Raw genomic sequence first — 21,364 nt, 5'->3', positions numbered from 1 at the left:
TGCCCAAGCGTCGAGTCAGAGCCTGGAAAAAGCAGTGCAGGGGTTTTAGAGCTTGCGTATGAGTTGTCGTCCGAGGACCAAGGGGCTGTGTGACGTGCTCCACCAAGGACTGGACGGCGTGCATGCACGATGAGCCTGGGGTTTCGGTCGGCAATGCTTCAAAGGTTCAGCAGTCTTAGGACAAAGGTATAAGAGAGTCTCGCGATTGCGAGCTTTTGTTGACTAGTTGAGTACCAATTCAACGCCTCGCAGCTCCAAGCAAGCCCACGACAAGGTCAATATCTTTGGTTGGGGTAAACAAGAACGCACGATGGTCGTGAGCTGTGCTCGGGCCCTCGTCCGGGCGCCCACCTAGCGAACCAAAAGGGCAAGGGTGCGGACCAGGCTTTAGTTCATTCAAAATGACGATAGCCTATTTATTCATTGGCGCAAGGCACCACGACGCAATTGGAAGCCAGCCCCAGCACCCGTCTCACGGTCTGCCGATCTTCACACTGCTCCCTTCACTTGATGCCTGATACTGCCATACTGGCGAGGCAGGAATATCACGGTGACTGTCAACTGATAACGTTGTGTGCCGGCTCGAATGTTGCACCCGCCCACTTTAGACATGGCTCCCATGTCCAAGGTCACGTTTGTCGTGCTCTTCCGACGGCTGACGCGATGGACTGCGCAATGGCTTGCTTGCCTTGAGGTCTCACAATGACTTCATTGTGAAGAGCCGATCGAATCTTTGACCTCTCGACGGGGAGCCCGAGATCTTGGCAACGTTCAAAGAGACGTTGTCCAAGTTTGCAGGGCACAAGCTCGTCCTTGCCTGCCTCGACCATGTAGATCCCAGGTTGTTGCGCCCCAGAGGCCCGCTCGCGGATGATGCCCAAATTGGTCCAGCTGTCCATGAAATTCCGCAGAAATGGCCACAAGTATTGATACGGCAGCCACTTTTGCGGATAGAGCGCTTTCAACATGTCGCGAGTGGAAGTGAATGGTGTTTCCAGCACCAAACCGTCCACCTTCATCGCCTTTGTTGTCGCAGCCAGTTTGGTTGCGAAGCCACACCCAATGCTCTGCCCATATAGTATCAATGCTGGTGGCTTCGATTCGTCCACCGCGCTTACATGCTGGCTGTGTCTCGAAATCCAGCGAATGCCAGCCTCCGCATCCATGTTAATTCCTTTCTCGGAGGCTCGATCGTGCGAGGTCCAGTAACCGCGGTAGCTCAGGCAGACAACGACGTAGCGTGTCTTCGGATCGATGTCACGCAGCCGGTGTAGAACTGCGGAGAGGTCGGGCAGCCGCGGCGGTAGAGAAGATGCGTTCCCTATGAGATTGATCAGCACCAAGGGCTCTATACGCCGTTGAGGGTGTCCCTACCCTGAAAGTACATGACATAGGCCGGCGGTAGCTTCAAATCTACCTGGCTTCCTGCAACCTCGTCGCTGATGCACAATGCGATTTCAGTACCATCCAGACTTTTGATCCTTTCTTCGCGCCAACCGATCCCTCGACACTCCCTCACAAAGTCCTCGATACGCATGCTACGTGAATTGGGCGGCATGAATGGATTGTATATGATTGTGTTCTGGAATAGAACCAACATCATGCACTTCCACGTCCACAGCGCCACGAACAAGCCGGTCAAGATGAGAGGCGGCCCTAGAACGGCCGGCAGATGTAGGTGTCGCCGAGCGCGCATAGTGCGCCATTGGTAGGTACATAGTTCTGGTCGTCGAATCGAAACCGATAGCATGCGAGAGGCTAGAAACGGGCCTCTTCTGGCAACGACCGATAGAGTGCGCATGATCATCGACACCGCGGTGGGTGCGCTGTTGCAGAGTGCTTATTGCACCTGCAACGCGCGTGTCACGAGCTGCCCATAGGTCGTTGCGGATGGGCCGCGCACTGCATGCTGACGAAAGAGCGTGATTAAGTGCCTGCGATAGTAGTACTCAGTGAGTGGCAGAGTACCGGGCAATGATGGTGTCTTTGTAGGCGAAGCTTGTTTGTCAGTTTAAGTGGTGGTGGCTCGAAAGGTGCCTTGCCGCATGCCCCGCGGGTCATCATCTGCTGATCTCACCTATTGGTGGCAGTTGGCGAATACCTCCACAGCTCTGTTTCTTCGCCTTACAAATATACGTCCTCCCCAACTCTTAACATCCATCAACTTTCAGCTACGTTGTCGCATCCCCTGACCATCGCATCGATCGAAAGTTTTTCTTGTGTTGCGCGCGACAAACGCAGCTTCTACAACATGTCCGCGCCAGAGAATGACGGGCACGCCCACATCGAGGTCCCCGAGGGGCACAACCAAGACGAAGAGAACACTGGCATGACCAGCAAGAATGGCTGGGACGGCAAGCTTCGCATTCCCAAGTCAGCGCTTCTTTCGAACCCGGAGGCCCTATCAGATCCTGAATACTCGGACGAGGAGAATGTGTTGGAGGGCGAGGAAATCCCTGCGGACCAAGGTGAGCAAGCATGTGCTCCCCAAAGGAGCCCTGCCCTGTCTGACGAACGATGCACAGATCTTCTCAAGGACGAACCCGCCGACACTGACGAAATCATGTGCATCCACTCGCGCATCGGCTCCATGGGTGCGTTGAAGCTCGAGCGCTTCAAGAGCGTTGTGCGAATCTGCCTCCGCCAGAACAGGATCCAAGAAATCGAGGGCTTGGAATCCCTCGCCGCGACGCTCGAAGACGTCGACTTTTACGACAACCTCATCAACCACATGCGCGGTCTTGACGGACTCACGAAGATCAAGTGCCTCGATCTGAGCTTCAACAAGATCAAGCACATCAAGAACATCAGCCACATGACCGAGATGAAAGAGCTATTTCTTGTCGCGAACAAGATCAGCAAGATTGAGAACTTGGAAACTTTGACGAAACTGACCTCTTTGGAGCTCGGGTCGAATAGAATCCGCGAAATCAAGAACCTCGAGTCCTTGCAGGCGCTCGAGGAGCTGTGGCTGGCCAAAAACAAGATCACCGACCTCACCGGACTGGGCGGTCTACCGAAACTACGACTGCTCAGCATCCAATCGAACCGCATCACCGACTTGTCGCCTCTCAAGGATGTTCCCACCCTCGAGGAGCTGTACATGTCCCACAACATGCTCGACTCACTAGCTGGTATCGAGTCCAACATCAATCTAAAGGTGCTGGACATTTCTCACAACAAAATCTCAAAGCTCCAAGGATTGGGTCCGTTGAAAAAGATTGAGGAAATCTGGGCCAGCTACAATCTTATTATAGATTTCAACGATGTGGAGAGGCAACTCAAGGACAAGGAGGCCTTGACGACTGTCTATTTCGAGGGAAACCCTCTGCAGCTTCGTGCGCCAGCACTGTACCGGAACAAAGTCAGGTTAGCTCTGCCGCAGGTGAGCCAGATCGATGCTAGTAAGTCCTTTGCCCTTGATCATCACATCTTTCAAAGCAAACAGGAGCTAACGTCGGGTATAGCGTATGTCAAGGTCCCATAGGATATGAATTCACGCAAAGCAAGGCGTTTGGGAGACTATGGCTGTAACATGCAAAAACCAGCCGCTTGCGTCTCGAGAGAGCAAGCACATCACTGGCTACGAGGGCAAAATTTGTGATTTGACTGATTTGCATTTGAGCAAGAATTCGGGCTATACCTGTTTTGACATTTACAAATATGCGCCCGTCATATTTCTTCTCAATATTGCCTTCACGCGTACTTAACCGAAGATCCAGAGCTTCTCGGTAGGGAAGTACTAAAGTAACGTCAGCATGGACATGGCAGCTGAGGGCTGGTGAGCGACTTACGTTTGTGGGCTGGTTGAACTTGAGGTTCAGGTCCATCTTGGCGATACGGTCGATCTCCTCCTGGTCGAGGTTGAAGTCTGTGTGGTTCAGGTTCTGCTCCATGACAGCGGGGCGCGAGGTCTTGGGGATGACCGCGATGCCGCGCTGGGTGGCCCAGCGCAGGAGGACCTGGGCGGGGGTCTTGTTGTGCTTGGAGGCCATGGCCTTGATGGCCTCATGCTCCATGAGGGGGGCGGCGCCCTTGGCGCGATCCATGTCGAGCTCGATGAAGCCGGTGGGACCAAAGGAGGAGTAGGCAGTCACCACGATGCCCTCGGCCTTGGCCAGGCGGACGAGCTCGGTCTGCTGGAGGTAGGGGTGCAGCTCGACCTGGAGAGTGGCCGGGCGGATCTTGGCGTACTTGAAGGTGTCGTAGAGGGTCTGAGCCTGGTAGTTGGAGACGCCGATGCTCTTGGCGAGACCTTTCTCGACGAGGCCCTCCATGGCGCCCCAGGTCTCCTGGTTGGTGGCCTTGCTCCAGCGGATCTCACTCTTGCCATCATAGTGCCAGCCGGGGGGGTAGCGGACGCTGGGGTCGACGTACTCGAGGGCGACGGGGAAGTGGATGAGGAAGAGATCAAAGTAGTCGACCTGCCAGTCGGCGAGCTGGCGGCGGGTGATGGGCTCGACCTTGTCCTGGTCGTGGAAGGTCTGCCACAGCTTGGAAACGATGAAGAGGTCCTCGCGCTTCACGAGGCCATCCTTGATGGCGCGGGCGACGCCATCACCGCACTCCTTCTCGTTGCCGTAATCTGGAGGGCGAAACAGAGTCAGCCAAGGTTCTCATCTATGCAGTCATAGTCTTGGTGGCGCGTGTATCGTAGCACTGCTGCGTGTCGACGATCCGCCAAGAGGCTTTACCCGGGGAGTATCGCTCGGGACAATACAATGCCGACGAAGCTGTGCGACGCAGGAGGAGGGGCGAGGCACGGCGCAATGAGGGGCAGGCTGCAGGGTTCTTTCTTTCAATTCAGGCGGATAGCGGGGGGCGGGGCAGCAAAGCTTATGCCACCACCACCACCACAGACAACCACGAACCATCGTGACGTCCACAATTGCGTTGCGCCGGCGCAATTTGTCGTCTGAGGAGGTGCAAACAGGAAAGAACGGGTCAGACTCACCGCAAGCGCCATCAAACAGACGGTAGCCAGCCTTGATGGCATTGTAGACAGTGTCGGCGCAAGTAGCGTTGTCGACCTTCCAGAGACCGAAGCCCACAAGGGGCATCTCATGGCCGCTGTTGAGCTTAACGGTAGGCGAAGGCATTGTGGCGAGAGTGCGAAAGGCGCTTCGAATTGGATGTAGAGGCTGGATACTGGGCAGGTATCTGCTAGCAGGACGTAGGACAGCGCGACAGGAGAGACGTGGTGTTGCGAGAGAGAGGAGACGCGCGGAGGGAGACTGGAACATGGACGAGGGGGGAGTAGTAGTATAAGAAAAAGGGAACAGATCAAGGGCATGGGACGATGAGGGTGTCTGAACCCTAAGTACTTGCTGTCTTGGACTCTTCGCCAGCACAACGAGTCGTCCGTCTTGAACGATAGCGCACGCTACCTGACCACGCGTACCTCTCACGTCCAGGTCCCGCTGTCGTGAGAAGCGCATCCAACCGTGGCGTCTCGCAATGCGCATCACCATGCTGCGCGCGTAATGTACATAGGTATGTTCGTATACGTACGCATTCCACTAGCTGTCAAGTCCACGCGAACGTGCCAGTGGAGCGACTATGGAAAGCCACGTCCTGATTGGCATGGCTATACTCTACGGTCCCCAAGGCGCATGTAGTGGATAATGCGGATTGCGGCTTTGGAAAAGGGTGGGCGGCCCCGGTAATTATTCCTAACCGGCTATTTGCGCGGATATTGATGAGCTCGCACGCGCCTCGCCATGACTCGACGGAACGATCTTTGCTTGTGTCGAAGTCTCCAAAGACCAGACATGATGAAGCGATTGCAAGCCCACCAATCAGGGCCACAACGGTACTGCGTCGACATGAAATGGTCGCTCAGGGTTCAAAACTTCAAGTCTTCCAAGTTCAAAAGGGAAATCTTGGGCGAGCAGCAAAACTCGTGTCGAGCTGCTATTTAGCCTGAATGCAATTCGATTTCCCCGAATCCCCGACACTAGTTAATTAATTACACCCGCAGGCTCTCCAAACGCGAAGTCGCCGCGAAGAGAGAGCCGGTGGATAAAGTACTACTCCAACCGACTAGGCTATGACGAACAGAGATCTTTCTTGCTTCGGCTTGTGCATTGTCATGGACAAAGACTGACCGAGACGTGGACAAGGCAACCCGCGCTGCGATGGGCGACAAAGATGGGCATCAATGCCCATGATCATGTCGAGATGACTACTTGTTGACCAGCTTGACCTCCATTGTCGCTCAGTCCCGCACGACAAGTACTCATCCATGGGCGACAATTGTGTCGTGGGACAACAAGACGACTCTGGCAATTCGGGGCGTCAACAATGGAGGCCCAGGGCTTTGCACTTGGTACCATGGTCCATGAGGCTTTGTGCTTGTTTTGAGTTGAACACAACACCGGCCTAGCAACCATGAACGACGCGCTTTGTCCCAAAGGTTCGCACGCCTGTCAGCCACGAGCATCTCGAGTCTATAAACCGTCGTGGGTTCGGGGTCAAATCACCTCACGCGCTTAAAGCCATCATCACCTTGCCCGTTTTCTTCCAACCGACACCGAAAGCAATTACGAGACTGTTTATTTACCATGGCGACAAATGTATCGAAAACCCCATATGGCTGGCCAGAGCTGGTTCTGCAAGACCGCCCCAATGTCCCACTTCCAGACATGAGGATACGCAACAGGCACACGCTCTTCTGCGCCATGGTGCGCGGGGATCCAACCGTCACCCTATGGCACCGCAGCTACCGAGACACTCTGGGGGAAATTCTCGACATGCCGTCGAACTTTTTCAGCCGCATCGAATACGTCTGGGACTACTGCTCCTTCCAGCGTGGCATCTATCCCGCTGACACCAGCAGGCAGGCCAAACACAGACTAGGCGCCAGGACTAACAATATCATGGCCACGGTCGTCAGACCGACGACCTGCAATGTCCCGGAACACAAGCTTGTCCGGAGGACAAACCTCCACCTATTCAATTTCTTTGGCTTCCGCCTGCAATGGGTCAAGGCCCTCGCATGGGGAGGCAACGGCGCGGCTACCTTGTGGCAGGCTCTGTACGAGGATGGGACAAAGGAGTTCTTTGTAATAAAGATCATGACAGGGGATTCCGGTCCCGCCGAAACAACGAAAAAAGTGAGGCAGGAGCGCGATTGGCACGACAGGTATGCCCGCGCCGAGTGCATCGTGCAGCATTACAATCCTTACCTGGTAGCAGATCGGCATACGGTCATCCATCCTTCTGGGGCGAAGCTGTTCCCCGGCGAGGTTGTCGAGTTTGACCAACTCGGTGCTCTGCCCCTCGAGTTCATGACGCGCGGTTCGCTCAAGGCTATCCTGGGCAAGGCTGCCGAGCTGAAGCTGACCTGGCCCAATGCCGCTCTGTGGCAGCTTCTCAGAGACTGCAAGTTTCCCTCCACCCCTTTTTGGTGAAGTTGATTCTTGAGCTGACCTGATAAACGCAGTGGCAATGGGCGTCAGCGAAGTGGCTCTCCACCGCGGATGTCTCGCCAAGTGGAAAACCACCCTCGCCGAGATGTACAGGGAAGAGCTTCTGCGTCGTCCGAGACATGCATGGCTCCGAGGTTGTCTGAAGCAGCTCAAGCCTGCGAACGACGTCCATTTTGATTTGGAGGAGAACAACAGTAAGTGCAATAGAAACCCAACGTGCTGACACAGCAAATGGAATGTGGTACTGACCAACGTGCACAGTCCTGGCAACCGATGCAATAGATTCCGAGGGCAAGCCATCGATACGATTTAAGCTCCACGACTTTGGCGGCTGGAGCTATGATATGGATGTTGAGTATACCTGCATGCTGGCTCCTGGCTACATGTCGATGCGCCGGCCACTCAAGCCTGGTCGCCATCTCCCCGAGCAGATTGTTCGAGAATGGGACGAGCAACCATACCCTGAAGCGGACGTGTTCCCAGCGCGCTATGCCGGTGCCGATTTGAACGACAAGGACTCGGTTGCTTCAGGAACAAAGACTCAGATCGCTGGTAGGTACGGCTTCTGGAGCAACACGTTCATCATCGCCAAGATGCTCGAGATGGCCATCACCGGCTACGTTCACACGCATCCGTTCGCGCCCAAGGTGCCCCGGGACCTTTGGAGCCAAGAAGAGCTGCGCGAGTCTTGTCCCAACGCCGCCCGGATGACTTGGCCAACATACGGCTGGCGACTAGCCGACCCGGCCTATGCGGAAGTTTGCCCCAACCTGCGCTGGCTCATCATCGCCTGTCTCTCTGAGGATCCGCGTAACCGTCCCGCGCCGGCCGACTTGCTGCCCCGGGTAGCCCTGTTCGAGCGCCAGGGGGCTATGAAAATGACCCACGAGACCGATACGTTCTGGATGCGCATCAAGGAACCCATGGGGGGGTCTCATGATGCTGATACTGGTCTCGATAGCAGTAGTGATGATGACGACAGTGAAGATGACAGCCCGGACGAGGACGACGACCCCAATGACGAGGATGACACCAAGGACGCCAAGAGACAGTGCGAAACTGAACTGACGCAAAAGCCCAGCAGCCGCGACGGTGAGAACGATGGCAAACGCGAAGATGAAGACGTCACCATGAAAGACGTCTTCACCGTGTGTGGTGTCAAGCGTAAGAATACCATGGACACCGGCGGCGTCTCGGCAACAGACGAGGCCCAGGACGGACACCGCCACAAGAGGGCTCGCCGCCATCTCGAGCCTCGAAAGGGTGTCCAGTATAACATGAAGGCTGCAAGGCGTCCTCTCGTGAGATGTCGCCCCAGGCTACCTCAGTAAAACGTCTCAAGTGAGATTGCGTAAGTACAAAAGAGATGCCGACAATATGACCGCCCTAGACCAAATCGTAGATGGTTGTTGAGCTGGCCTTGCTCCACTTCGAGCAAGCAAGTGCCTGTGGCTATCGTGTATTTACCATTCTTATCGCATTAGAACTGCTAATTAGCGTATACTATTTACTGCCCGCTTGCTTGAAAACGAAGATTATCCCTGCCGTCCCTCCGTGGTATCACGTCGTTCCAATATCCAGTCCCAAGTCAAGCACACGCGCACCAACACTTTCCTCCTCCTCAAAGCTCAAAGTTCGCATAGTCACACACGCAATCTCCACTGCCTGCTTGCACATCGGCAATCTGGACGCCATTGTCGTCCACGCACTCGGGTTGGCCCAGCACCGCCTTCTTCGTCTGCGTGATCTCGACATCACCTGGCCACGCGTTGAACTTGTCGCTGGCCTGGGCGTCCGGATTCCCCGTCACGCCTCGTCGCGTCCACAGCGTGGCCTGGAATTTCGTATCGGGAAACGTGCACTTCGCCGCGCGGTTCTCCGAGGTGAGGGCGTCGCTGGGCACGACTGTCCTCTCCATGTCAAACTCAAAGGTGACCCTCTCGTTGGCGGACCCCTTGTCCTCCATCTTGGTCGTCAGATTGGCGAACCTGGGCGCAAAGGGGTTCTCGGAAGACGTGACCACAAGATCGTTGTTCTCTGAGGTCGACAGGATCCAGAAAAAGGTGGCGTTCGACCCGGATTTGTACGGGTAGCATCGCCACGTCGACTCGCGAGATGTGCAGGACGTCGCCTGGCGCTGGAGTGTGGTCTCAAAGGAGTACGATCCCTCGGGGAACACTGGTTTCGATGGCTCTGGGGTAGATCCGTCGCTCTTTGAGCTGCCGCCCCTAGGGAAGCGAAGTGTCAGTATCAAGTGTATTGCCTGCTCCAGGGCGGGGAGCATACCCATTCTTCCGGCCCAAGGTGAGCCCGACGGATAAGCCGACAATCAGCCCAAGAAGTACCACGATCAACAGTCCACAGAGACACCATCTTGTCCTTCGCCGGCCGAACCACTGTCTCTCCCTCCAGCCACTCCTCTCCTCGCCAGCCGGTCCAGCTGCAGGGCCCCCCTTGGTATCTTCGCCGTATCTTGGTGGGGAGGTATTACCGTACGGCGGAGGTGGTATGCAGTTGCCATCCTTCTCCCCTATTGATCCCTGGGCTGCTCTCGCGGCCGCGGCCGCCGACATGGCCTGACTCCTCGCCAGCGCTCTTCGAGGCGACTTTCTCGGTACGCGGAGAGGGGTGCCTGGCTGTGGCCATATGATGTTCCGGTTGTAGACCTGAGAGTAGCGGTTGCTGTGGTGTGTCTCGTGCTCGGCTATGGGGGGCATCATGGGTTGATAGAGGGAGGAGGCCGACAGGGAGGAGCGCAGGCTGTCGCTGCGCTGCGATGAGGAGCCATCGTGTGCTTCCCGCAACGGCGAGGGTCTGGGTGGTGACATGATGATCTCTCTGGTCGGTCGCGCACGTCTCCTTTTCCTCGCAGCGAAACAACTTGGTTGTTAGTAGGAAGCAGGTAGCAGATGTGAAGAATCGGCAACAGTCTGCCTCCAGACAGCGCTTGTTCTTTCTGATGCTCTTTATAATCCCATTTAGAAATTCCCCTTTGCCGGATTTTTCTGCCCCTTGACGAAGCAGCCCTTCTCCTGCAGTAGCTTTTCTCCCCGGCGAGGCAGGGCGAGACAAGGGGTGGCGGCTCCTCTGTATGTCTGAGCCTCGCTATAGTGCACCTGTGCCTACACCTTTTGAGACAGTCGCTGGATTGGAGGCTCAAATGTATTTGATAGTATTGAGCACGCATATGTGCGCCGCGACGGTCAATCCCTTGGAAACGTGACCGGTGCGGCGTCCCTGGGAAAAACGGGGATACAAAGGGATCGAGGCACGATGACGAATGCGATTGGGATCTATTCATTGTTATACCATGCCCGCGCAGCCAAGGGCGCGGGGAGGAGGAAGATCCTCTCGCTACAAGACTGGACTGGCTGGAGCTGACGAGCCTGGCGCTGGAAGCTCGTGCTTCCGGGACGCTAGCGTCGAGATGCAGCCGCCTCCTGGCAGCCCAGCCTTCGATCAAAGGTGAGACTGGCTGCTGGGGAAAACGTGGTGGCTCCAACGGGAGAAACACTGCGCCTTCGACCTCGTAGGATCGCGTGATGAGGTAGCTGCATTCGAGTAGTGCCAGTATCTTGTTCAGCTTCACGTATTTGTACGGCTGAGAGGACCTTCACTTGCTAGTGTTGTTTGCAGCGCATCGAAGTGGAGTAAATTAAATCAATTAATCCATATCCATATCAACTTTAATCAGACAATAGATTCATACGCTCATCTCGACCCAAATATGAAGAGTGCCAGTAAATACCCCCGAAATGTCCAGCAACCGAGTCTATATTCCACGCCAATTTCGTTAAGACGGGAAACCACAGGAAAACAGAAGACAACGCCGCCCTAGTGTAAATGCGTATGTGAAGACAAAAGTGCCTTGCATGCGGGCACATGCAATTGTGACAAGGAAGAAACAAATAGATCAGGCTCAAATCTTTATTTACAGCACGGAGAGACCGCGGACAATGTGCGATGTCTCGTCCACCAGAGGCTGGCAGCCGAAGATGTCGACAAAGTCGTTGAGGCACTGGCTTCGCGCCTCGAGGTGGCCAGGCTTACGGCTGATACCCTCAGACGGGTCCATGTTGCGGTAGCGGTCGAAGCCGTTGGCCTCGAGAGGACCCCAGCCCGTGAGACTCGACGCAAGATAGTTGAGCGCAATGTCCTCGCAGTTGAAGTGCTCGTCAACGTAATCGCGGATCTTGACGGCTTCGGGCGCGTCGGACGAGTAGTGGTCAAGGAAGGCAATGTGCGAGAAGCACAGGTTGGTGAGGATCATGGAGTAGTGCTTCTGGCCGGACTTGTTGGTGCAGAACTCGTACTTCCATTCGCCGTCGCGCATCTCTGAGCAGCGGGGAAGGGCACCGACGAGACGGTACTGGGCGAACTTGCGCCAGGACTGGAAGACAAATTCGAGGTCATCGGGCTCGTAGTAGACGTCGTCGTCGGTCAGCAGAATCGCCTTGGTCTTGTAGGCGGGATCGGGGATGAGCTTCTCGTTGAGGCTATTGCGGGCGGACATGCGATAGCGGATGGGGACGCCGGACTTGGAGACGTAGTCCTTGGGGGGCTCCTCTTCGAGATTGTTCCAGACAACGACGAGTTCCTCGAGCGATGGAATGGGTTTTTTGCGATCCGTAAGGGCCTTGATAGTGGCCTGGAGCTCCTTGGGACGCTTGTATGTCTGCATAGCAATTCTGCACCCATTGTTAGCCGCTACGTGGTCACTGTCACGCCTTGGCGGGCTATCAAGCTTTTGATTTTTTTGGGGGCGGTGCAGCCAAGAAATACCAAGCGATTGATCGGGGTTCATGGGGGGAGGGAGCAAGGGTGCGTCGGCAACCAAAGCGCACGCGCCAGCGGCCAGGTAGCCAAGCCAAGCCCAGCCATGTTAAGCAAAACGTACGTGAACTTGTCATCACTCAGATGAGCATATTTCGCGTCGAGGGCCGTCAGCGGATTCTGGTCGCCTTCGCGCGAGACGCACGATTGGTGCTGGCCGATGCTGCTGAGGAACTTTTGAGGAAAGTGCACCTCGGGCGCGACGGTCCCGCCAAAGATGCGCGTGAGGATGGTGATGAAGATGATGGTCGTGAAGAAGATGACAGCACCGATACCCACACGCTTGAGGTTGCGTGGGTTCAGCATGCCGCCGCTCACAGGTTGCGGTGCCATGGCTGTCGCGACTGACGGGATCGGAGGATTTGCAGCAGTTTGATTCCGTCGAGCAAAAAGGTGAGGAAGGGAACGAGAAAAAAGGACGAGGAATTGACCACGCAGGACGGAGTGGATGGAAAGGGATGGATGGGGGTGAGGGGGGCGGGAGGCCAGGACCGTAAATTCCAGACCAGGTTTTTAGAGTCTGCTCGCCATCGACGATAAGGCCAGGGAACAAGAGCATGAAGGTCAGGTTAGAGGCAGCCTTCAGTTGCTCCATTACGAGCCTGGACCGCTAGCAGACAAGGGGTCCACGCTCAATCGCTCATTGTGCCGGAAGTACCCTAATAAAAAGCAAGCTCCAGTCGGGACTAGACTGCAGTGGCGTAGTGCCTACGTACTAGTAAAGGCAGGCCGAGCGCTGGCCACCGCAGTTTGCGCGCAATCACTCACCCAGACTTGGGCCCGTTCACAGAAGAGCCCAGGCCTTGAGGGGCTGTTTTGGAGATCTCCATCGTTTCATGTCCCATGCGCAATTGAGCATAGGAATCATCATGATCAGGGTCAATCCATACTGTACATAGTACATGGAACATGCAATAGGATTGAGGTGCTGCTGTACTGCCAAGCCATGACCGGAGTGGCCGCCCGCTTATCAGCCGCAGGCTACGGATTCGTCCTCTGGATTGCAGCAAAACTGCCGGGCCGAGCCAAGAACTACTGATTAATTAACTTGCTGTGGTGAGGTATTGTCGTAGCCGCGTGGTTGTCGCATCACGAAATCCAACACAACTGCCTTTTCTGCCGGATCTAGCCAATCGATTCATCATTCTGTAGATAAATTGGTTGACTCTACGTATCGTGACAGGAAACCCAGCGCGACCGTCACAGCAATACGATCTTTGCCATCCTCGTAAGGTGAAAAGGGTATCGTCCGTATGGAACGCGGCTCGCCCCTTTTCAGCGCTGCAAGCGCTAGCCCCAGCGCAGTTCATGGCGTGCTCCTCTACAGCGTCCATGCTGACCATGCATGGATTGGGTTGTATGCTACTGTAGGCAAATGAGTCGCTGCCTCCTATTCTCGCTTTTTAAGAGGTTCAATCTTGCTTCTTGTGAGGTTCGTGTTGACTGCGTTGCCGCTTGCCCCCCCTCTAGCCCGCATCACCATCGATCAGTCCAGTGGTCCACGGTCTGACAGCTGAGGCGCCACCAGCGGGATGTGGCGGCATTGGCGGGACGTGGGCTGCGCCGCCGCGGTGTGACGGCAGGGAATCAGCGGATGGATGATAGGCGACCCATGTCCCTCTCACTATTCGCTGGGACTTGTCACAATGACAGATTGTAAGATTTCCCACATGCGGAGTATAATAACCCTGCCCCTATTCAGTGTACCACTGGTAGTCCCGTGGCCCGTGGATCGTGTTCATCGAAATAGATCAGTACAGCCACTGGTGCTGGTCACAGGCGCTGGGTTCCCATTCGGTCTTCATCCTGACCATAAGCACCGCGTTCTGCAAGCTTCATGATCTCGGTAATCCAGATATATGAGTTTACGGATACTGTGACACCGAACCCTGCGTGGGCGGCATCAAGATCCTACTGTGGTGCTACCTACTGTGTAGTACGTGCGAATACTCGGGTTATCGTGAGGTTCTTGCAATCGCGGCAGCCAAGCCCTTCCAGAAGCTCACTGTAATAGGCCAATAGTCGCCTAGGCTTGAACTTGGCAGTGGTCTAATGTAAAAGTTCTGACTTCTTGTGGCTTCTGACTGACAGTCCTGGGCATGTTGAAGTTGAACAACCAGACTGTGGCACACAATCAAGGATGCATTCCTGATTCTTGGCGAGCACCGAGCAGAGTACATACAGTAGGTATGCGTACAACATCGTGCGAGTCGCTAGAAGTAGGTCACTGCCAGTCGGTGTTCAACAGCTGGTCGCATAGCTACATGTACCTAGACGGCCTGTTCTATGGTGGTAACCCCCCGCGCCCAAGGCCATGAACTGCTCAGGCGTCCACTGCCTCAACCTCTACACCTTCGCTCCCTGCCTTGTACGACGATGCGGTCTCGCCCTCCGTCTCGGACCTGCCATCGTCTTTCTGCGTCTCCTGAACCTCGGTCTCGCCCTCAGCGACTTTGCCTGCATCGTCCTTGGCATACGAGGGCGCTTCCAGAGACTCGCCCGCCTCCGTCCACACGGCCGCAAGCTCTGCCTCGATCGCACTTCTCCTCGTCTTCCAATCATCCACCTTGGACAGCCTCTCGCGCAGCTCTTGCAGCTCCTTCTCGACTTGCAGCTTCTCCCGCTCCGTGCCGATGCGCTCAAACTCCCACTCGTCGCCGTTGTCGCCCTGGCCCAGGATGAGGTTGTACGTGTGGTACTTCTTCAGCGAGGCCCTCGTCGAGATCGTGATTAAGGCTGCAGGCGTCCATTAGCATGTTTCCAAAGCAGTGCGTTTCCCTAGCCTGCCGGCTAGAACTCACTGATGCCCTTTTCCTTGCATGTCTCATACAGCAGACCTTCCACATCGCTCGAGACGGCACTGGTGCCCTCATCGATGATCGCGTACTGCGGCTCGTGATACAATAGACGTGCAAAGCCCATTCTCTGCTTTTCGCCACCACTCAGCACATCCTTCCATTCCTTGCGCGTGTCCCAGCCGCCCTCACGGTCGGGCAAGTAGCCGAGCTTGGCTTCCTCCAGGACACGCTTGAGGTCGTCTTCGCTCTTACGTTTCTGTCGCATGTCCTGATGGCCATCGGGGTAGATCACCTGGTCACGAAGGGTGCCGGGGCTGAGGTAGGGGCGCTGGGGCAGGAACATAATACCGTCTTCGCCAATGTTCTTGGGCCGACTGACAAGGCCGCGGTAGACGGGCCACAGGCCTGCGAGGATGCGCGCGATGGCACTTTTGCCGACGCCGTTGGGCCCGGAGATCTGAGAAAGCGCTCGTCAATATACATGATTCGGCAGTGAAACAATTGGGTCAACTTACAAGGAGATGCTCGCCACTGCGAACGATGAGGGACAGCGACTCCAGCAGCTCTTCGCCGCCTTGTGGCCACAGTCCAGGGGCAACGACGGGGACATGCTCAAAACGCACGCCATCGAATCCCTTCTGGATGGTGCCTTGCACGTCGGACGCAGAGTAGAGCTCGTTCTGCCCCTTGCGCTGGTAGTAGGCGTTGGCATGCACACGATGCAGGGTGGAGATCAATGTGTACACTCGGCTCGTGTGGCCAGCAAGCTCGGAAAGATCCTTGATGGAGTACATCATGCGACCGCCGGCGTCGGCCAGCGAGAGCATGAGCCTCTTGTTCGTGATGAACTCCCTCATTCGGTTGCGCTCCCGGCCGCCCTTGACCGCTCCAGCTGCCATCTCAGCAGCCCCGCCAATGCCGCCCCAGGCTGGGAGGAAGACGGGCAACGAGGCGAGTAGATAGCCGTAGGCACTCCAGCTGTATTTCAAAATGAAGTCTTCAAGAATGTTGTAGCGGATCTTGAGCATGTAGATACCCTCCATCCAAGTTTTGAGCGACTTGAACTCGCGGTTCAGAAAGGTCTTCTCCATCTCTGCGCCACCGTAAAAGGCGACTTCCTCGGCGTTGGCAATGAGACGGGCATGCAGACTTCGGAAGTCGCCCTCCTTGCGGCCCTCGACTGCCTTGAGCTTGCCAAAGGGGGGCGACAGCCTTCGAAGGATGCTGGCTGTGAGGAAGTAGTTACTCAACAATCCCGTCAAGGCCAGGGGGCCGAGTGATCGGTACAGCTGGAAGTTGAAAACGCAAAGGTCGACAAACGGCTTGCCAAGGGATGAGTAGAGTTGCGCTGCCGATGCGCAGAAGAGTGTCAAGTCTTGCGTAATGAACTGGTCGGCGCCTTGTCCAATGCCACCGTCCAGGTTGGAGAGCTTGTAGTAGTTCAGGTTGTCGTTGAGGTAAAGATCGTGGATATACCTCGTCAGTCGCGTCCGGAAGGCGATGGATACCTTGGACTCGAGGAATTTGATTGTGGCATTTGTGTAGGAGGCGAAGCCACCGAGACCACACCACTGACTGGTCAGCGACAGTGTCTGTCAGAGCTTGCCTGGGAGTGGACGTACCTTTATGATGCCCCAGAGAAACTGTCTACCGTTCCCTGCTACAAGATCACGTACAATCTCACCGTCTAGTCGGGCAACAACCAGAGACAGATATGTCCTCAGCATGAGGAACACTCCATGACTGATCAGCAGCCCTGCCTCCTTGCTCGACCATCTCGGCAGCATGATGCTCATCAAGCTCAGGAACTGGTGCAAGAACGCTAAATTGAGCCCTGGCTTGGTCTGCGCCGAGGGCACCGTTCCATCTCCCAATCCTGACACACGCGGAGGGTTCAGAAACAACCGCCTATGTGCCTCAAACGTCAAGGGCTTGGTCGTATTGATCACAACTTTGGTCGTGCCATCCTTGTACGGGACATAGATCGTCCTGGACCCATCTTTGTTGTGTAGCCACGAGTTTGTCCTGACCAGCTTCCGCCCTTGCTCGCGCTCATGCCGTCGATTCTTCCACCACCTGCGTCCGCCCTCGGCGCCGAGGATGATTGATATGAGGAGCGAAAGCGTTGCGGTGATGCGCGTGAGACGTGAGGTGCGACCTAGTCGGGAGCGCAATATGTGTGTCCATTTCTCAATGAAGGCTTCGGCGACCGTATGGCGCAGGGTGGACTGGACGACGGTCATGGTGAATGATGACGTTCCCCGGAGGGCAGTCACTCTTTAGGTGTGCATGGGAAGGACTGGTCGTCGATTATAGGAAGCGATCGAACGATAGCTTCAGAAAGTCGCAGGTTTGCGGGCAATATGTGATGTCGTATGTTGAGGGATGTCGGCTCAGGTCTTTGGTTTGGCCCATGTGAAGGAAGCTGGCCAGTTGCTCGTCGCTCGGACATAAGGTAAGGTACCTACGTACGCGACGTCGTCACGGCATGTGAAGACCGAGGCTCAGCACAGCCAAATCCGGGGTCCGGGGCATTTCCCGCCGGCACCGGTCAGCCACAGCCTGTTCGACCTACCCTATCCCACCGACGGATATCATTTGATCTCACCTGCTCAAACCCTAGCTTCAGATAATAGTCAACAAAGATAATGATACGAACACCTCATGTACTATAGGGTTATATGGTCTATGAGATTTGTTCACGGACCCAATGCTATGGACTTCGACTGAGATACCTTGCCATTGGTTTGTCGTCCCCTCACTCACGTGTTTTGGCCTTAGTCCTGGGCATCTGGTCAATGCCATGGACAAAGCCAAAGCCACTTTACATAACTATTGAGGAATTCCTGCATCGTAAATCGTTGCATCGCACTCTCAAGATGACCAGGAGTTTCCGAATTACTACCGGCACCAATACTAGCAGTGAAGAACAGGAATGGTATCTGTTCGTCGAGCCCCCATAAGAAGTCGTGGGCGGCAACACAGCCAATGAAAGGAGGCTACAACGCATGCGCTGTGCCAGTCCGTCGCTCGACAACTTGGCCATCACACACTACATTTTGACTGGCGTAGCAAAGGCGGGTTCCTTTTACCGTACTACGTACATACCTACTCCGTACTGTACTAATTAATGGTCTGTCGGTCATTTTGGTTTCTTAAACGGAGCTGGATCAGCCCCACAGCAGTTTAGCCGCTCAGGGTAGCGATAGGGGTGCCCATTAGCTGGCTGTCAATCCACTGAACACCACTTGAAGAGCTGAGGAAGTCAAACTGAAGGTGATGATGATATTTTACGTTGTCATCGAAGCTGATGCCGCGCAAAAGTACGCACGTACCCGTACGCCACACATTCGTAACCTCGCAGCAGTCACGGATCAAGGACAAGTCAATTGCGAACCTGATGGTTGCAGTGAGTGGATTGACTTTACAGGACAATCTTCAGCTAATTTCTTAGCGCTGGCCGGATGAGCAGGGATGGTACATCACGTTGAGAGCTTAACAGAAAGGCTATTTCGCACTGCTCTACGTCTGGACATAGCGCGGGGTAGCACAGTGCAGATAGCTCATCCCCATTAACGCGCTATGTCCTGCCCACCTTGGCTAATCTCAACGGCCCCATAATTATCAATTACAGCTGCAGCCATACTGAAGCCCCGAGAGCCAAAGCAACCATTTCGCCTGTCTTCCGGCCCCGGATATCCCAACTCGACGTTGTGCTGCCGACCTTCCTGTTGGTCTGGGCCCGCCGCATCCATCCACCTGCCTCCCGTTCCTCCTCTTCCTCTCTGGCGCGATCCTCCTTAGTCAATCTTGCATCTTGGGAGCTCCACGCGAAGCTTCACAGGTGCAATTCTGCTCCCGGGCACTGCTGCTTCCTCTTCTCTAATTATTGCCAGGCTTGCGACATTCGGACGAGACTGCTGGTGTTTTCCCCCTCCTTTTCAACTTTTGATTCCACTCATTCTTCCAAGGCGCCTAGCGCCTCGATTGTCTCATTTCAACCTTGGTCTGCCCGCCGCGCCACATCTCGCTGTCTCTGTTCTCTTGGTCTCGCAGCCCAGCCCAACATCCACCTCGACGACACAGCACTGTCACAAACCTGACGACAGGACTGATTGCCTCCTGCAGCACACACGGCTCCCCGAAGCTGTGCCAGGATTAGATCGAAAACAGGCGGATATTGATCTGCGGTCACCGTCCCGAGGACATACGCCCGATTCACGCTCACACTGGAGCGGTGGATAACTCGGCGTAGTAGTCAAATAAGGTCAGTAGGAGCGCCACTGTATTGGCGGGCAAGACTGTTATTTCCAACCACCCCCAACTTCCAGTTGCTGTCGCGGAACATTTCTTATGTAGCTGTTGTTTTCGTGCCTGCTGCAACGTCGAGCGTCGAATACCCCAAGCGGTCAACGCTTCGAGGCGCACCCACCGCCTACTCGAGCCCCCATTCCATTCGATTGAGCTGTAGGCTGGACAGCCACTGACAGCGTCTAGTTCTGGGCACTATGTCTGCCGTGACAACCACGACTACGAACAACGAGATACAGAGCGTGCAACCCCCCGCCGATCGCCAGGCTTCTGACGTCCAAGACACAATCGGCCCTGACGTGAGTGCCAGCAACCAAGATCGCGGACTTCTCAGGGTACCATCGCGCTCGTCCTCTCACAAACAGTCATCGCCCGCCTCTACAGGACTCAGTGGGCAGACGATAAGCGACTCAAGGACAAGTCTCGACGGCCAGTCGCGGACTTCGAAGCGCAGCTTCCTTGGTCGTCAACGCAACGGCAGCGCGTCCAGCAAGCGCACCGGTGACAACAGCGACACGATGAATTCGACAGGAAACACAGCGCCCAGCTCGCCAGCTCAGAAGAGGAAGAAGAAGAGCGGTGGGTTCCTATCCTTCCTGGGTTGCTGCGGGGCTCCCGATTCTGGCAACAACGCGGAAGGGGAAACCGAGAACGTCCACAAGCTTGACAAGCTTCCGCAAAGGCCAGCCACTGCCAAGTCAAGGACGCAGACCCCCCAGGATGCGAAAGATGCCAAGTCGGCGGATCCGAAGGAGGATGAGCCGCCGTCGCACACCGTCGAGGACAACCACACGCCCGCGGCGGATGATGGCGACAGGATAGCTCCTGTCGAGGGCAGCTCGAGCAAGACCGCTACTCCTGCTGTCACGATAGAGCCGCCTCAAGCGCAAACCAACAACAGCGAGCCAGCTGGCAAGCATGTGGTCGCCGAGGATGTCTCGATGGGCGATGCTCCCATAGACGAATCCGCCAACGGAGCAGTTGTGACGGCAGAGCCAGAGACCAAGGAGACTATCCCGCCTCCACCGCCGCCTATTGTCCCTGCCACAACAACAATTACGCTTGCGGAGCCCCCAGTGGCGCAACCCCAGCAAGCTTTGCTGCCGCCCTTGGCTCCTGCGCTGAAGGGGAGAAAGTGTCTCGTCTTGGATCTCGACGAGACGCTTGTCCACAGTTCGTTCAAGGTACGTCGACGTTCTTGACTCAAATTTGGGTGCATTGGCTGACATTTGCTGTAGATACTACACCAAGCCGACTTTACAATTCCTGTGGAGATTGAGGGGAACTACCATAATGTGTATGTCATCAAGCGCCCCGGCGTCGATGAGTTCATGAAAAGGGTTGGTGAGCTGTACGAAGTCGTTGTCTTCACGGCTTCCGTCTCTAAGTACGGCGACCCGCTTCTGGACCAGTTGGACATCCACAAGGTCATCCACCATCGGCTGTTCAGAGAGAGCTGCTACAACCACCAAGGCAACTATGTGAAAGACCTTTCGCAAATTGGTCGCGACCTCAAAGACACCATCATCATCGATAACTCGCCAACCTCATACATCTTCCACCCTCAGCACGCCGTGCCTATCAGCAGCTGGTTCTCCGATGCTCACGACAACGAGTTGCTGGACTTAATCCCTGTCCTCGAGGATCTTGCAGGGTCGACAGTGGCCGATGTCAGTCTTGTTCTCGACGTCACTCTGTAACGATACCACACAGCGATTTCTTTACTACCTATTTGGCAACGCCGTTTGAAAAGAAAGCACACGCACACAGATCATCATGCGGAACGTGCATCATAGCGGACGGCGTTCGGTTCAAAGACCTCTTCTGGTTGCTGGTGTAGATTGCTACTGTTTAATCTTACCTACATAATGTGCTTATGGTCCGACGAAACCTGCGGCTCGTCTATCCGTCTCGGTAAGCCAGTCGCTGCAAGGCCGACCCATTCTCGAGTCGACACCTCCGCACGGGTGAGGCAATAGCAGAGAAGGCGCG

At 55.5% G+C, this 21,364-nt stretch overlaps 9 protein-coding genes across 9 annotated transcripts; 4 read left to right on the top strand and 5 right to left on the bottom strand.

Moving 5' to 3' along the window:
* Nucleotides 1-629: 629 nt before the first annotated feature.
* On the bottom strand, nt 630-1,558 carry J7T54_000649 (uncharacterized protein; the record flags this gene model as incomplete). Its single annotated transcript, XM_051504491.1, has 3 exons — nt 630-1,067; nt 1,119-1,321; nt 1,375-1,558. 3 exons carry the CDS (start codon nt 1,556-1,558, stop codon nt 630-632), a joined length of 825 nt encoding a protein of 274 aa, XP_051364003.1.
* A 693-nt stretch (nt 1,559-2,251) lies between these two features.
* Nucleotides 2,252-3,487, top strand: J7T54_000648 (Protein phosphatase 1 regulatory subunit-like protein; the record flags this gene model as incomplete). Its single annotated transcript, XM_051504490.1, has 3 exons — nt 2,252-2,468; nt 2,526-3,404; nt 3,468-3,487. The coding sequence occupies 3 exons, from the start codon at nt 2,252-2,254 to the stop codon at nt 3,485-3,487; spliced, it is 1,116 nt and encodes a 371-aa protein (XP_051364002.1).
* Nucleotides 3,488-3,706: 219 nt separating this feature from the next.
* Nucleotides 3,707-5,099, bottom strand: J7T54_000647 (NAD(P)H-dependent D-xylose reductase-like protein; the record flags this gene model as incomplete). Its single annotated transcript, XM_051504489.1, has 3 exons — nt 3,707-3,742; nt 3,795-4,585; nt 4,955-5,099. The coding sequence occupies 3 exons, from the start codon at nt 5,097-5,099 to the stop codon at nt 3,707-3,709; spliced, it is 972 nt and encodes a 323-aa protein (XP_051364001.1).
* A 1,291-nt stretch (nt 5,100-6,390) lies between these two features.
* On the top strand, nt 6,391-7,412 carry J7T54_000646 (uncharacterized protein; the record flags this gene model as incomplete). The annotated part of the gene is made up of 2 exons (XM_051504488.1): nt 6,391-6,415; nt 6,643-7,412. 2 exons carry the CDS (start codon nt 6,391-6,393, stop codon nt 7,410-7,412), a joined length of 795 nt encoding a protein of 264 aa, XP_051364000.1.
* Nucleotides 7,413-7,449: 37 nt separating this feature from the next.
* Nucleotides 7,450-8,761, top strand: J7T54_000645 (uncharacterized protein; the record flags this gene model as incomplete). The annotated part of the gene is made up of 2 exons (XM_051504487.1): nt 7,450-7,624; nt 7,692-8,761. 2 exons carry the CDS (start codon nt 7,450-7,452, stop codon nt 8,759-8,761), a joined length of 1,245 nt encoding a protein of 414 aa, XP_051363999.1.
* A 290-nt stretch (nt 8,762-9,051) lies between these two features.
* Nucleotides 9,052-10,258, bottom strand: J7T54_000644 (uncharacterized protein; the record flags this gene model as incomplete). The annotated part of the gene is made up of 2 exons (XM_051504486.1): nt 9,052-9,658; nt 9,717-10,258. 2 exons carry the CDS (start codon nt 10,256-10,258, stop codon nt 9,052-9,054), a joined length of 1,149 nt encoding a protein of 382 aa, XP_051363998.1.
* Nucleotides 10,259-11,361: 1,103 nt separating this feature from the next.
* Nucleotides 11,362-12,596, bottom strand: J7T54_000643 (glycosyltransferase family 64 protein; the record flags this gene model as incomplete). Its single annotated transcript, XM_051504484.1, has 2 exons — nt 11,362-12,118; nt 12,328-12,596. 2 exons carry the CDS (start codon nt 12,594-12,596, stop codon nt 11,362-11,364), a joined length of 1,026 nt encoding a protein of 341 aa, XP_051363997.1.
* A 1,990-nt stretch (nt 12,597-14,586) lies between these two features.
* On the bottom strand, nt 14,587-17,304 carry J7T54_000642 (Peroxisomal long-chain fatty acid import protein-like protein; the record flags this gene model as incomplete). Its single annotated transcript, XM_051504483.1, has 4 exons — nt 14,587-14,999; nt 15,065-15,518; nt 15,577-16,632; nt 16,738-17,304. The coding sequence occupies 4 exons, from the start codon at nt 17,302-17,304 to the stop codon at nt 14,587-14,589; spliced, it is 2,490 nt and encodes an 829-aa protein (XP_051363996.1).
* Nucleotides 17,305-19,569: 2,265 nt separating this feature from the next.
* On the top strand, nt 19,570-21,072 carry J7T54_000641 (uncharacterized protein; the record flags this gene model as incomplete). Its single annotated transcript, XM_051504482.1, has 3 exons — nt 19,570-19,671; nt 19,738-20,556; nt 20,611-21,072. 3 exons carry the CDS (start codon nt 19,570-19,572, stop codon nt 21,070-21,072), a joined length of 1,383 nt encoding a protein of 460 aa, XP_051363995.1.
* Nucleotides 21,073-21,364: the final 292 nt, after the last annotated feature.

Source organism: Emericellopsis cladophorae (genome assembly GCF_022114955.1).
Source record: "Emericellopsis cladophorae strain MUM 19.33 chromosome Unknown NODE_9_length_645218_cov_115_098568, whole genome shotgun sequence".
Taxonomy (NCBI): domain Eukaryota; kingdom Fungi; phylum Ascomycota; class Sordariomycetes; order Hypocreales; family Bionectriaceae; genus Emericellopsis; species Emericellopsis cladophorae.
Note: the sequence above shows the minus strand (reverse complement) of the source record. Positions and strands in the feature narration are given on the sequence as shown.